The sequence below is a fragment of the Dipodomys spectabilis genome, unplaced genomic scaffold, assembly GCF_019054845.1.
Source record: "Dipodomys spectabilis isolate Male_0828 unplaced genomic scaffold, ASM1905484v1 ptg000108l, whole genome shotgun sequence".
In the NCBI taxonomy this organism is placed as follows: Eukaryota; Metazoa; Chordata; class Mammalia; order Rodentia; family Heteromyidae; genus Dipodomys; species Dipodomys spectabilis.
The window spans coordinates 7,209,595-7,223,537 of record NW_024870785.1 but is presented as its reverse complement, the minus strand read 5'-3'; the positions used below and the strand labels follow the sequence as shown (position 1 = coordinate 7,223,537).

The following is a 13,943-nucleotide window of genomic DNA, read 5'->3' as shown; positions in this document are numbered from 1 at the left end:
AAAATCATCATAGTGGGTAAATCATTTTCTCTGGGTTTGGGAATAATGACTTTTATTTCTCTACCTTTCTGCACAAAAGTTCCTCCTATATATCAATATTTATAATAAAATACTAATTTCAATGACAGTAACTAACATTTTAAGCCCTTTCTGTGAGCATTTGTGTGTGTGTGTGTGTGTGTGTGTGTGTGTGTGTGTGTGTGTGTTTTAACTCAGGGTCTTGTGCTCTCACTTGGATTTTCACTCACAGCTGTCACTCTACCTCTTGAGCCACATCTCCAATCCATCTGTGAGCATTTAACTTGTGACTGGGCTACCATCATTGTTCTTACTTTACAGATGATAAAACTGAAGCAGACAACATTTCAAGGACGCTCTAAAGGACACACAGCCCATAAATGGTAGATTATGATCTGATTCCAGGTATTTTGGTATCAGAGCCTCTACTTTCAACTACAACATGATATCATTTCTGTGCTCTTTAGAACAATTATGTATCAGCAATGTGATAGTCTGGATGTCAAATTTCCCCCAGTGGCTCAGGTATTGAAGGCTTGGTCTCCAGTGTGTGATATTATTGGGAGGAAGTGAGCCTTTAGGGGGTAAAGCCTAATGGGAGGAAGTTAGGTCATTGGGAATGTACCCTTGAAGTAGATATTGACATCCTGGTCCCTTTCTCTTCGCTTCTCAGCTGTCATAAAATGAATAGCTCTTTTCTGCCATGAATTCTTGCCTCACCACAGGTCCAAAGCAACAGGGAAGTGACAATGGACCAAACCCTCTGACACGATGTGCTAAAGGAAACTTTTCCTCCTTTAAATTCCCTCTGGAATTCTCTCATAGCATCAGTGGGAAAATGGAGGGAGAACAATACATTTTCTACAACTTTCCAGAAGAGGGAACTATTTTTCATGACACTGACACCTAAGTATTAACAATGGTTTTGATATATCTATTAATGATACTTTTCCTCTCTTTTGTATATGCTTACTATCAAGTTTTCTTTAAGAATTCTACATTTTACATTTTAAAATATTCAAATACATTTTAACACTGACTTGTGGAAGGAATCACCAAGTATATATAGCTGTCTAGTAGCAATACTAGGGAAAGTATTTTGTGTTGAACACACAGCTTTCATACCTTAGCTTCCTTTCTAGATGCCGGCAGAATAACAGAATCACTTCCCAGAAAAGGGAAAATATTTTTCTATGTCCTGATACTACCTCTTAGCTCCATGGAAAGAGTTTTGTTTTATTTTGCTTTGCTTTTAAATAAAGTCAACCTTGGAGAAGAAGAGGCTAAGTTTCTGGCTTGCAGTCAACCCAGCTGCACATTGAGTTATCCGACCTCTTGAAACTTGCACAAATATTTCCCTCAGCCAAGAAGGCTAGTTCTGTCTTCTTTCAGTGGCTATGCAAAACGTGTTTCTGGATTCAACCCACATAAACACTCAGTCCTCTTAGCCAGTTTTTTTTTTTGGGGGGGGGTGGTCCACAGTATTTGTTTATTTATAAGAGAAACTACTCATCAGCCTACATATTGTTTCATAGTTCAGGAACACAGGTCAATCCAAAGAAATTCTCCACATTCCAAATTCACTTTGCATTCTGAAAGATATCGGCCTTCTTCATCTCCTCAAAATCTTTCATGGAATCATAATTTCTGTAGAAATCTGCATATGCCTTATTTCTTGGTTCAGGCACACCAAACTTATAGAGAGCTGAGACCCTCAAAGAGACAATGAATGCTCTAACAATATGAATCCGCAGACGCTTGGCCAGAAGATCCTGCATCTGAAGCTTTGCCAATGTACCAGAAGCCATGGTAGCAATGGACTCTCTTAGCCAGTTTTATCAGCTTCATTAATAACCAACATTCATCCTAAAATCCCCAGCCGTTAGAGTCCTATTTCACTTTTTGTTAGAGGACATGTCTCAAATTTCAAGTTAAAAAAAGGCTCAATAACACTCTCATTCTAACATAATGTCATCTAAAAATATAGATCAGAAAATCCAGGATCCTAACCTAACATTGTAGAGGAAGTGAGGCACGAAACAATTTTATAGATAAGAAACAGTACACATTGAATTCACAAACAGCTTTGTTAAACGACAACTCTTTTGTCCAACTACTTAAAGGTTTTTTAAAAGAAACAATAATGTATAATGATCATTTTTAACCTCATTTTGTATTTATGATATAATCAGTTTGTCCTTATTCCTCATTCCTAAAACCCTTAAATTATTTTTTCCTGACTGTATGTATTGAGGTGATTCAAGCTGGGTCCAAATTGTGATTAGAGGGTTGGAACTTTGAGCCTCATCCTGACCCTTCAAGAAGAAAGGAGAGTAATGGGTTGAATTCTATTACAACCCTGGAATGGTGAATGAGCTCTGAAGAGCTTCCAGGTTGAGGAATGTGCTTTGGTGCTGGGAGAGCGGCGTTCCAGAGAGTGGTGTGCCAAAGAGGGAAGGGAAGCTCTGTGTCCCCATACCTTTCATTTGGCCATTCCTGACTTGTAGCCTGTATATGCACAGCACACAACTGGTCATGTTGCAATCCCAGCACTCCTGACTCAGTCAGGAGTTCAAGGCCAGCCTAGAGTTCTAGGCTATGTCTTGAGATCCTCTCTCTCTCTCTCTCTCTCTCTCTCTCCCTCCCTCCCTCTCTCTCTCTCTCTCTCTCTCTCTCTCTCTCTCTCACACACACACACACACAAAACATAAACATGAGTAAGGTGTTTTTGCTGAGTTTTTGTAGTTCCAGATAATTTTCAAATGTGAGAGGATTATTGGAAACTCTGAATCTGTATTAATCAGACACCCATGTGCTTGCTAGGCATCTGAAGTGGGTGCGGCAATCTTTTAGGACTGAGCCTTGTACCACTTATGGGATCTCTGCTAACTTAGAATAAATATCAAAAATGAACTGTTAGGTGCCCAGTTGGTATAGGAGAACTTGCTGGTATTGGGGGAGAAAACAGACTTTGGTGTTAGAAGTGCTGTCAGAGAACATCACTTGAGAACCAACAGGGATTTCTGGCATTGACATAAACCAAGTCTCTAGCAACACTCAGAAAACCAGACAATCCATGGAAGTAACAGGCATGCAACCTTAACTAGAAGACAGAAAAGAAAAGAAGGACTTGATCCAAAGTCAGCAGAGAAAACATGGAAACCCTCTGTTAACATAAGGAAGAAACAAGAATCTGCTCTAACTTTCAAATTCACCCAGAAGATGCCTGAAATGTATATCCTTCCAGGTATTTTTGTTTTGTTTTCTTTTTGTCGGTCATGGAGCTTAAACTCTGGGCCTGGGCACAGTCCCTCGGCTCTTCAGCTCAAGGCTAGTGCTCTACCAATCGAGCCACAGTGCCAGTTCCTGAAATGTATATCCTTGTTTAAGAAATAAGAATGAACTACCAATGGTACAGAAGGATAGAGTGACTTGATCTCTATTCAATAAATAGGACAAAAATTAACTTCCATTTACTAAATAGCACATGCAGTATGTTTTATAATTAAATGATGTCATGCTATAAAGTCAGATACAAAGCCAGGTGCCAGTGGCTCATGGCCTGCAATCCTAACTACTCAGGAGGCCGAGATCTGAGGATCGTGGTTCAAAGTCAGCCCAGACAGGAAAGTCCATGAGACTCTTATCTCTAATTAACCACCAGAAAATCACAAGTGGCACTGTGGCTCAAGTGGTAGAGTACCTACCTTGAGCTGAAGAGCTCAAGGACAGCGCCCAGGCCCAGAGTTAAAGCCCCATGACCGACAAAAAAAAAAAAAAAAGTCAGATACAACTTCCTCAGTTAATCCTCAGTCATGTACCTTATCAAAGGACCTCAATAAATGCTTTTAGAAATCCACAGTCTAACTAGAAGAATAAAATCCCTGTTGATTGAACGATTAGGCAGCTACCTTATATAGCTTCCTGGCTGGCTCCCTGCCCAGGTCTGGACAGGTCTTAGGGACTCCACATCTTTCCCCAGCCAGCCTTTCCAGGATAAATAGTTGATGGCCTATGTCAAACGCTGTTCATCTTATGTCACATGACATGCCACTCCTTTGTGAGCAGCTAGGACACCTGGCTGAGTTTAAATAGAGCCGCTATCTACACAAGAATTAGCCACAGCATTCTTAATAAAAGATCCACCAAGCTAGCAAGCTTGTTACCAATTCTTCAGCTATTTTTTTTATTTTGTGGGGAAAAAAGTATTATATGGGTTACAATTGTTTTTTTTCCAAGCCTACCCAAGCCTAGGCTCACTTGGCTTTAGGCTTCAATAACTACAAGACCAACCTTAGAGAATATGTCCAAAATCAAAGATTAACATAGACAACAAACAGCATCTAGCTTTGCTCCCCTGGCTTCCCACCAGACATTAGGGAGACACTTCCTCGGAGCTATTAGGTCTGAAGCACTGTGGGATGCAGTTCCTGAGGCATAAAAGGACGAGCCCTCAGTGCACTCACCTGGTGCCCACATGGTGGAACTGGAAAACTCTTCAATTAGATCCTCCTCTCAGGCCTTCTGGCCTATTTAAGTAAACCTGCCCTCAGGCTACAGAAGAGTTACTTATATACCTCTCAACCAAATGATTTCCACAAAACTTGATCTGATATGGAAAAAGCATAGAGAAACCATTATAATAATAACAGCTAACATTTGTCAGTGTTTACTAGCTGTTGTACTATGGCTCTATGCCTCATAGTTCTGAAAGTAGTATCTCTTTTTTGCAGATGAGAAAAGTAATGCTTAGATTACGTAGTGAGGGAACTTGCCTAAGGTCACTGCTATGACATGGCCTCAAACCTGAGTGTTGGAAAGTTATTCCCATTGCAACTGTACTGAGAGGTAGAGCCTTTAATAAGTGGTTAATTCATGAATGGGTTAATGTTATGATGGGAGTAGGTTGGAGAAGTGAGCTTGGCCCATTCTTGCTGTGTCTTGTCATGTGATGCTCTCTACTATGTTATAATGAAGCAAGAGGTTCCTCACAGCTGTGTGGGTCCCTGGACCTTGGACTTTCCACCAGTCTCTAGAATCTTAATAAATCTCTGTTCTTTATAAATTATCCAGGTGCAGGCACTCACACAATTATATTAAGCATTAGGGTTTAATTCAAACTGATTCTTCAATAATTCAGGAAAATATCCACTCTGTGGAATTTTACTTTCATTCAGATTTAAAGTGCTTTGTTTATATCCCAAGGAGTAAGATGAGAGAACATATATGGTATGAAATTTTAGCTAAGTTGAAAGAAGAAAATCTGGGGACATGGGAGTTGCAATAAAAGTACTGGTGTAATTTTAAGAGGTTTTATCTTTTAGAAATATAGTCATAAACAAGGTATGGTCACACATGTTTATCATTCCAGGTACAGAGAAGAGTCAGAGTGAGGAGGATCTCAAGTTGGACCAAGTTAGCAAGACTCTGTCTTGGAAGAATTGTCTACCTTTAAAATGTTAACTTTGTCCATAAACACACTCGTGGATATACCTAGAATAGTTTGATCAAACATCTGATCACCTCATAGCCAATCAAGCTGATAAACTAGCCATCATACCCTCTGACTCAAAACACAGAAGTCAGGTCTAAGTCTGGAAAAGTGAGCAGTTACTTCAGTGCTAAGAAAATGTCAGACTGGGGCTGGGAAGGTGGCTCAGTGGTAGAGCGCTTGCCTTGCATGCCTGAGGCCCTGGGTTCGATTCCTCAGCACCACATAAGAAAAAAGAAAAAAGCCAGAAGTGGCGCTGTGGCTCAAGTGGTAGAGCGCTAGCCTTGAGCTGAAGAGCTGAGGGACAGCGCCCAGGCCCAGAGTTCAGGCCCCACAACCGGACCCAAAAAAAAAAAAAAAAAAATGTCAGACACTGGCTCACAAATTCTATGGTCCCTTCTCATGACCTCATCTTAACCCAAAGTACATGCAAGGAATGTTCATGACACTGTTATATTCATGCAATAATATTCATGACCCTGCATTAAACGCTTTTGAAACTGGGGAAAAAAAACTGGTTGCTTCCTCTTCCTGGAGATATTTCCAGTCCTCCTGTAATAATCAGGTTTATTTTTTCTGTCTTCATAATGGTTTGATGCTTTAGAGATTTGCTAGTCCTTGAAAGACCTAGCTAACCTCTAGATAGTAAAGGACTGACCTGTCAGCACACCTGTGCTATGGAAACAGACCCTCCAGAGACCACATTCCAAGCTACTTCCTCTATCTGTCTTTTATCTTCCAGGAGACACTGATATTCCTCTGCCCTGACCTCTCCAGCACCAAGAACTGAGAATCCACTAAAAGTATTCCAAACCCAGGCAGGCTTCCCTTCCTGTCTCACAAAAACTACGATAGAAGCTTTTTCCATCTTTGCCTTCACTTGTTCTATCTCCTGACCTACCCATGTGCTTCCCACAGGGACTACAGGATGTGTGATGCCTTTGAGAAGTGTGAGTTAAAATGTCTTCCTTCATGGCAGTCATCTCCTGGTCTGATGGCTTCTCCACTCTTGATTAAAGCAAATCCCAGGTGCATTTTTAAGACACCTACATTAAAATGCATGTGCCAACTGCTCAGTCAGATGGAAGATTTTGCATGTGTAACCAATTTTTGTTCCATTCCTTCTCCTTATAGATTCTGCTGAACTGTCGGATGGCATTTAAAAAGCAATTTGATTACCTCTTGCTCAAAAATATTGTAATTATGTGGATGATTGGGACAGACTTTTGCAACTAAATAACATAGCTAGATTTTGACTTTTTTAATGCAATAATTACTGGAGGAATGAAGCACCAGTTTTCCTTTTCTCTGTCACACTCTGCCATCCACTCTACTGAAACTTGAGATACCTTCCATCAAAGAAACTCTTTACCTCTCTCCTATCCACTTAGCAGTGACAAAAAGGCAGACAGAAATGCTTAGAAAGGAGTTTAAGGAATGAGTTTCCTGTGAAATCTAGATTTGTGTGCAAATTCAGCTTTATTCCCATATTGAACTTATCTCAATCATGCAGTGTTTTCAGAACTGAAAATAAGAAAACACAATCTGATGTATATTTTTACTTTTAGAATTTATTTCCTGCACAAAAACATACACATTAAACACCATTTAGCTATTCTAACTGTGTGAGAGTACCTACAAAATGATCACATGAAATACATATGGTCACTATCATGCTGCTACTTAAGAATGTTTCCAATGGGGCTGGGAAGGTGGCTCAGTGGTAGAGCGCTTACCTTGCATGCCTGAAGTCCTGGGTTCGATTCCTCAGCACCACATAAGCAAAAAGAAAAAAGCCGGAAGTGGCACTGTGGCTCAAGTGATAGAGGGCTAGCCTTGAGCTGAAGAGCTGAGGGACAGTGCCCAGGCCCAGAGTTCAGGCCCCAGGACCGGACCCATTAAAAAAAAAAAAAAAATGTTTCCAATGTATTCACTGAGCATCTACTTATGACCCACACTGATGGTCCTTGCCCCACTCCCAGTCTAGATTGTGTGCTAAGGGAATACCAGCCGCTAATAATATATGCCAAGAATAAGGTAAGACACAAAAAGCCAAATACTGTATGTTTTTGCTTGTATTTAGTTGCTAGACCTAAAATACATATTCATGGGCACGCACATATGTATATACACATAGAACATGATTCTAACTATGGAGGATAAGGGTAAGGAAAGGGGTTGGTGAATAATTATGAAAAACAATGAACATGAAGCCATGTATGAAGGTGGAATGAGGAATCTTAGTGAAAGCTGATCAATAAAGGGTTGAGGACCCGCCCTGGTCTTCTGGCTTCTAGATGGGTTCTCCTGCAGGAAGTCGGTGTTTACTGAACACCAGGCATTGTGATAGGCACCAGGGAGACAGATCAATCAGAGCAACTTAACAGGAGTATGAAGATCTGAGAAGGGGCTGCTTCAGAACTGCAGGCATCACAAGAGCTGGGTGCAGGCAGTGGGAATAGAAGTGAAGGTGAATGTGGGACAATGAAGGAGTTTTTGTGTCCTGAGCTATGAGGGGGATAAAGAAGGAAGGAAGGATGTAAACTACCACATTATATACACTCGTCCAGGTAAATACAATGAAGATAGGATGTAAGTAACTATATGGGATTACTCAAAGTGAAATGAAGGTACAAAGTGTGGTAAGACAAAGAAAGCAAAGGGACTATGCGGGCTGCACCCTTCCTCTTGAGTAATGACAGCACCCTCTCCTGCCCATTGGTCAAGAGTTGAATTACTATATTGCTAACAAACAAAGAAAATGAAGCAATCTTCACTTAGCCTTGCAGGCCATGATGGAACACTCCCTTGAGAACTATTACCAATCCAAACATTCGCTTAAATATTAAGCTGAAAAGCAAGTGCTCCTGGAGTAGACCAGGACTAAGTCATCCAAGAAATAGGCAGTGTGCACAGCTCTCTTGTTGATTCAAAGCTTGGAGCCATATTGAAGTCTTTGTTCGCTAGTTCTTTAAAGGGTCAACTGTATTAGTAAGGGTTCACATATGTAATCATAGCTACTCTAGAGGCTGAGATCCAGAGGATGATGACTTGAGGCAAGCCATGAGAGTGGTAGAGGAATGGGTAAGTAAGCAAGCTTGAGGCACTGAGTTCAAACCCCAGTATGGACGAAGGGGGGGATTATTAAAGAGAACTATAAAAGGAAACATGAACTTCCTTTTCTCCTGAGAAATTCTCTACAAGTGTCCCTAGCTTATAGTTATGGTACTTTCCGATCAGAGGAAACATTGTAATGGGAAGACTGCCAATCTCACTAAATCAATCCAACTGCTAGGCAGAAAAGAAAAATTATATTCACATAAGGAGAAGTTTTGCATCCAAGCTCTAAAAAAAGAAAATATTTAATCAGCAAATCGGATTATCACTGAAAGTTGATTGTTTTAACCAAGTGATATAGAGACAAACAGGCCTTGTTTCCTTTTTGCTATAGGAGTTTGGCTTTTCAAGTTATACTACATGAATAACAAAGCCAAACACAACCTATCTTCACTTCCAACCCAGCATGCATGCAGAGTTGGCCTCTAGTCAGGTACTACAGGTTTCCTTTCAAGGTCTACTATAAACACCTAGACGCAGCTATCCTCAGACTCACTGGAGAGGGAGGCTTGGATGGAAGTCATTGGCTACCAGTCACACAAGGATCAACTTGCAACTTGACTTATTAAATCTGCCTTATGACAATAAAATTACTCATCAGCTGGGATGCATTGGGATCTCTGCCCAGAATCTTACAGACAAGGAGGCTCTGAAAGGGTAGTGTCTTTGTAAACAAGAGACTGGCCATTACTCAATAATATCATTTCCTGGAATCCAGTGTGTGAGGTCCTAATGAGAAAAAAAGACTCTTTAATTACAAATTATACATGATGCTTGAAGATGATTAGAGAGACGCTACAGTCAATCTTTTAATAGGACAGAATGAGATGTATAAAAGGTAATAGGTGTATCAAGTTCCCTAACAGCTCATGCCTTTCCTATGGCCAACCAGACCACATAGCTACCCGTTCCTGGTGAAGTTTTGTCTAAGGGTATGTCAACTGTCAAGAGACCTTGGACCATATTCCAGGTAATACCAGGAAAAGCTCATCCTTAGCCATTCTGGATCATGCTTTCTTCATAAAAAGGACTAGCCTGGGTAGTTTCAAAGGTTATTTCCTTCTCTAAAACTCTAATGAAAAGAGAAAAAAGTGACAGGGAAATTCACAAATAGGTATTCACACTGAGATATGTTCTAACTCCTCGAGTTCATCACAGCTGTAAAATTTTTGTAGCAAATATTGGCCAGAGTTCGCAACATAGTCAGAAGGGAAGGAATCTTTCCACCAAGTCCCGTAATTGCACCATAATCTACTATGATTCATCCACTGCGTAGCTACTACAGGTCAGTGCAAGATGCAAGGGATAATAAAAGGATCAGGAAGATAAATCATTTGTGGAAGGCATGCTATGTGCCAGACACAGTGATATGCACTTTGTATAGTTTCTGGTGATAACTAGAGAAGTGGAAAACATTATCCCCACTTTGTAAGAAAACCAGGAGCCAGGCGCTGGTGGCTCATGCCTGTAATCCTAGCTACTCAGGAGGCTAAGATCTGAGGATCATGACAGCCCAGGCAGTAAAGTCCATGAGACTCTTATCTCCAATTAACCACCAGAAAACTGGAAGTGGTGCTGTGGCTCAAGTGGTAGAGTGCTCACCTTGAGCTGAAGAGCTGAGGGACAGTGCCCAGGCCCAGAGTTCAAGCCCTACGACCACAAAGAAAAAGAAAATAAGAAAACCAAAGTGGTAAGACCATGAGCAAACCACTTAACTACACTGAGTTCATTTCCCTGAGAATAAAATTAACAGATATATCTACTTCAGTTTAAATGCCCTCGGGTTGGGAAGGTGGCTCAGTGGTATGCCTGAGGCCCAGGGCTCAATTTCCCAGCACCACATAAGCAGAAAAAGCCAGAAGTGGCGCTGTGGCTACAGTGGTAGAACACTAGCCTTGAGCTGAAGAGGTAAGGGACAGTACCCAGGCCTAGAGTTCAGGCCCCATGACTGATAAAAAGAAATGCCCTCTTGTTCTATGATTCAAAATCATAGACTAGATTTGATCACCTGGGACCATGAGTCTCATGACTAGCAACCAAAGTTAGCCAGAGAAAATGTGCTACCTCATATCTTATCTCAAGCATCCTACACAGACTCTCGGTACAAAACCACTTTGTGCTCATAGACATGTTGAGTTGAAACCTCTTTGTATAACTACTTAAATAATAAAATAACAAAAAATAATAAAAATTTTAAAATAAAGCCATAACCCCACTCTCTTGGGGAGCTCTCAATCTATAAACAAGGCTTCATGGCTTCAGGCCTAATCTGGGCAACTTTTAACACACTACATACACAAGTCCCATTTACCAAGTCTCCAGAGTCAGAAAGGAATTTTGTGTTGAATAAGGGGCTGGGAAAAGATAAAAGAGGGAAGATAAATGTTCATCTAGGTCCAGAAATGCCTCATCGTGAGTCTGTCTTCTTTCCTTATAAGACATTTCCTGTGTTACAACACAGCAGATGAACAAGCCTTAACACAAGCAGGATGGAGAAGAAACTTCGGCCAAGGATTCCTGTTTTTCCCTTCAACATTCAATTTCATTTTTCTCTGGCAGAGCACCAGTCATACAGACTGACACACAGACTCATGGGTCCTCACTGACATTTCAAGTACTCCAGTTCCAGGTGTTTATGTGTTTATTCAGCCAGATATAAGAGAGAAAAAAAAAAGCTCAAAATTTAAACAGTCATTTCCCAAACCACCAGCTGTCTCCTTGATTAATTTTGGTTTTAAACGTAGTCACAAGCAACCTTCACCAATTCATTTATTTGGTCAATAAAGATTGATTGAATAGCTCCCATATACCAGGGTTGAATAATGGCTATTGCCTACAGAAGCAGGAGACAGACCAGTTCGAAAAGATAGAACTCATTTAACCCCTCTATACTTGGTGCAGTGCTGAATGCCTTAAAATATATAGGAAGGTACTGACTGGTGTTTTGGGTTTTTTTTTTCTACTTTACAATGAAGAATCAGATAAGAGATTCAAACCCAAAGCCATCAGGCTTTCCGTGGAACTATTAAGCCCCGAAACAAGGTACCCAATTTCCTAGGCCATGCCCTTTCTGTTATCAAGGGATCTTAATTTGGGGCCCAGGAATCTAGATGGAGAAAAAAAAAATGTGTTTACATCTTTATTTTCACTATATCTAACTGATAGGGATTTTTCTGCCCTGGCTGAATTCTAACAGCAGTCCACCAGATCTCAGCCTCCTGAGTAGCTAGGATTACAGGTGAGAGCCACCCCCAGTTTATTTTAATATTTCTACATGTCATCATAACTGTTTTTTTTTAAATACTCTGCCTTTTCTTTCATGTCTTTAAAGTACTCTTCTGAGAAAGGGTCCCAAAACTGCCAAAGGGGTACCTGAGAACAAAAATGATTCCAAACCCTGCAGTACAGCAGTATAAGGGGCAACCCAGGCAAATCCAGAGCTATGCTTACTTACAACCTGGCTCCTTTTGAGCAGTCTTTCGGCAGCTTCCTACCAATTCCTAATCAGCCTGTGGCCCTAAATGCTCTCCTCTGCCAGCCCCAGGGTTCAGGTCCCAACTGACCCTGCATTATGCCTAGCTGGTGTGAAAGTGTCATCTCTGTGGGCAGATGGAGGGATCTCCAACCAGATCCGGCCCATCCCCCAAGCTGAGCACCCACTCCTGCTCTAGGGCAACGAGACACGCATGGAGCTACACAATCAACAAGTGAAAGGCATGGGAAATTCCCAAGCGCGCGGAGACCTCAGGTTTTCTTTCACCTTCCCTGGCAGGTCAGCCTACCCACAGCTCCACCCCCAAGACCAGGCTCTGACGCTCCCAGAAAGAAGTAAATGTCCCCAGGAGCTGGGTTTCAGAAGAGCACGGCAAAATCTGCGTCTAGGAGGTGTCTGGAAGGAAAGAATAAGTTGAGGGTGCGGGACAGAGGGATGATCTCTGTCTCCACCCAGTCCCCCTGTCCTGGCAAGGGTCCACCAGAGATAGAGATCAGAGGCCAACTACCATCCGAAGCCTTCTTACCAAAGGGTGTGCGAAGAAGCCTCCTGGCCACAGCGTTGGCAGCAAAAGCTGTTGCTTCCTGCTGGGGATCAGGGCTCGGCTGGAGCCCCGCCCTGCCGCCCAGCTGCCCAGCCCTGGAGGAGGAGGAGGCTCCAGGCGAGGCGGGGAGAACAAGGCTCTCCATGCCCGGAAAGGAAAAGTCCAGAAAGGTCTCCCTGCTACCCTGGCCTAGTGCAACCCTGTCATTAGCTTGCACTGGGGACAGAGCCACCCCCATTGTTCCAGTGCCCCCCTCTCCCAGGAGCTGCCTGCGGGGTGACTGGCAGTACAGACTCATTCACACTCACACACACACACACACACACACACACAGCCAAGGGCACCGGGGCACCTGATGCTCCCGCCCCTGGGTGCATTGCACAATCCCAACTGGCAAAGGGAAGGCAAGGCGGGCACTTGGAGAGAGGCCCCGGCCGTTTGCACTGGGTGCTCCAATGTGTCCTGCGACTCTCACCTCATTCCCACTACAGCCTTGCAGCTTCTGCTGAGCTCAGTTTGCAGACCAGGCTCTGAAAAGCATAGGGTCTTCCTTTCTGTGACTGCAGGCCGGGGCCAGCTGGCTTTCAATCAGTCCCTGGCCACCACCCCGTGTTCTGCCCCAATTACTTCATGATTTTCAATGTGCTATTTCTTTCCTACAGAGGACAAAAGTAGAACTAGACTGCACAGAACAGATCAGGAGGCTTTTCTAAACAAACACAAACTGTCCCCAAGGTCTTGCTGCACTATTTGAGTGTATGTGCCAGTGCTGGGCCTTGAACTCAGGACCCGGGGGTTGTCCCTGAGCTTTTTTGCTTCAGGTTAGTGCTCTACCACTTGAGCCGCAGGTCCATTTTCAGCTTTTTTGATGGCTAATTGGACATGAGTTTCATGGAGTTTCCTGCCCAAGCTGGCTTTGAACCACCATCCCCAGATCTCAGCCTCATGAATACAGGTGTAAGCCAGCTTGCTGGGCTTTTAAGTTTTCATGACTTTAGAAATATAAGTGCTCAGCTCTCAAAAAAATACTTTTAAAAGTAAATTATTTGTTTTTATACTTATTTTGGTTTTGTGCATTTTTAATGATTTTTGAGGTTTTTGTTTCAAGCAATAGTTTCTATACTAAATACATCTATGGTTGTTGAGTGTGTGTGTGTGTGTGTGTGTGTGTGTGTGTGTGTGTGTGTGTGTGTGATGGTCCTGGGGCTTGAATTCAGAGCCTGGGCACTGTCCCTGAGCTTTTTGCTCAAGGCTAGTGCTCTACCACTTGAACTACAACT

The 13,943-nt window shown here is 42.3% G+C and overlaps 2 protein-coding genes across 2 annotated transcripts in view; both read right to left on the bottom strand.

Moving 5' to 3' along the window:
* Sqor (sulfide quinone oxidoreductase) overlaps positions 1 to 12,725 on the bottom strand; it is a 43,787-nt gene extending 31,062 nt beyond the window's left edge. Inside the window, exon 1 of the mRNA XM_042687950.1 lies at positions 12,646 to 12,725. The gene's annotated coding sequence lies outside the window, so the exon portion shown is untranslated. The remainder of the gene's footprint in view (positions 1 to 12,645) is intronic.
* LOC122114643 (cytochrome c oxidase subunit 6C-like) lies at positions 1,546 to 1,826 on the bottom strand. Its single transcript, XM_042687952.1, has one exon. The coding sequence runs from the start codon at positions 1,824 to 1,826 to the stop codon at positions 1,599 to 1,601; it is 228 nt and encodes a 75-aa protein (XP_042543886.1). The 3' UTR covers positions 1,546 to 1,598.
* Positions 12,726 to 13,943: the final 1,218 nt, after the last annotated feature.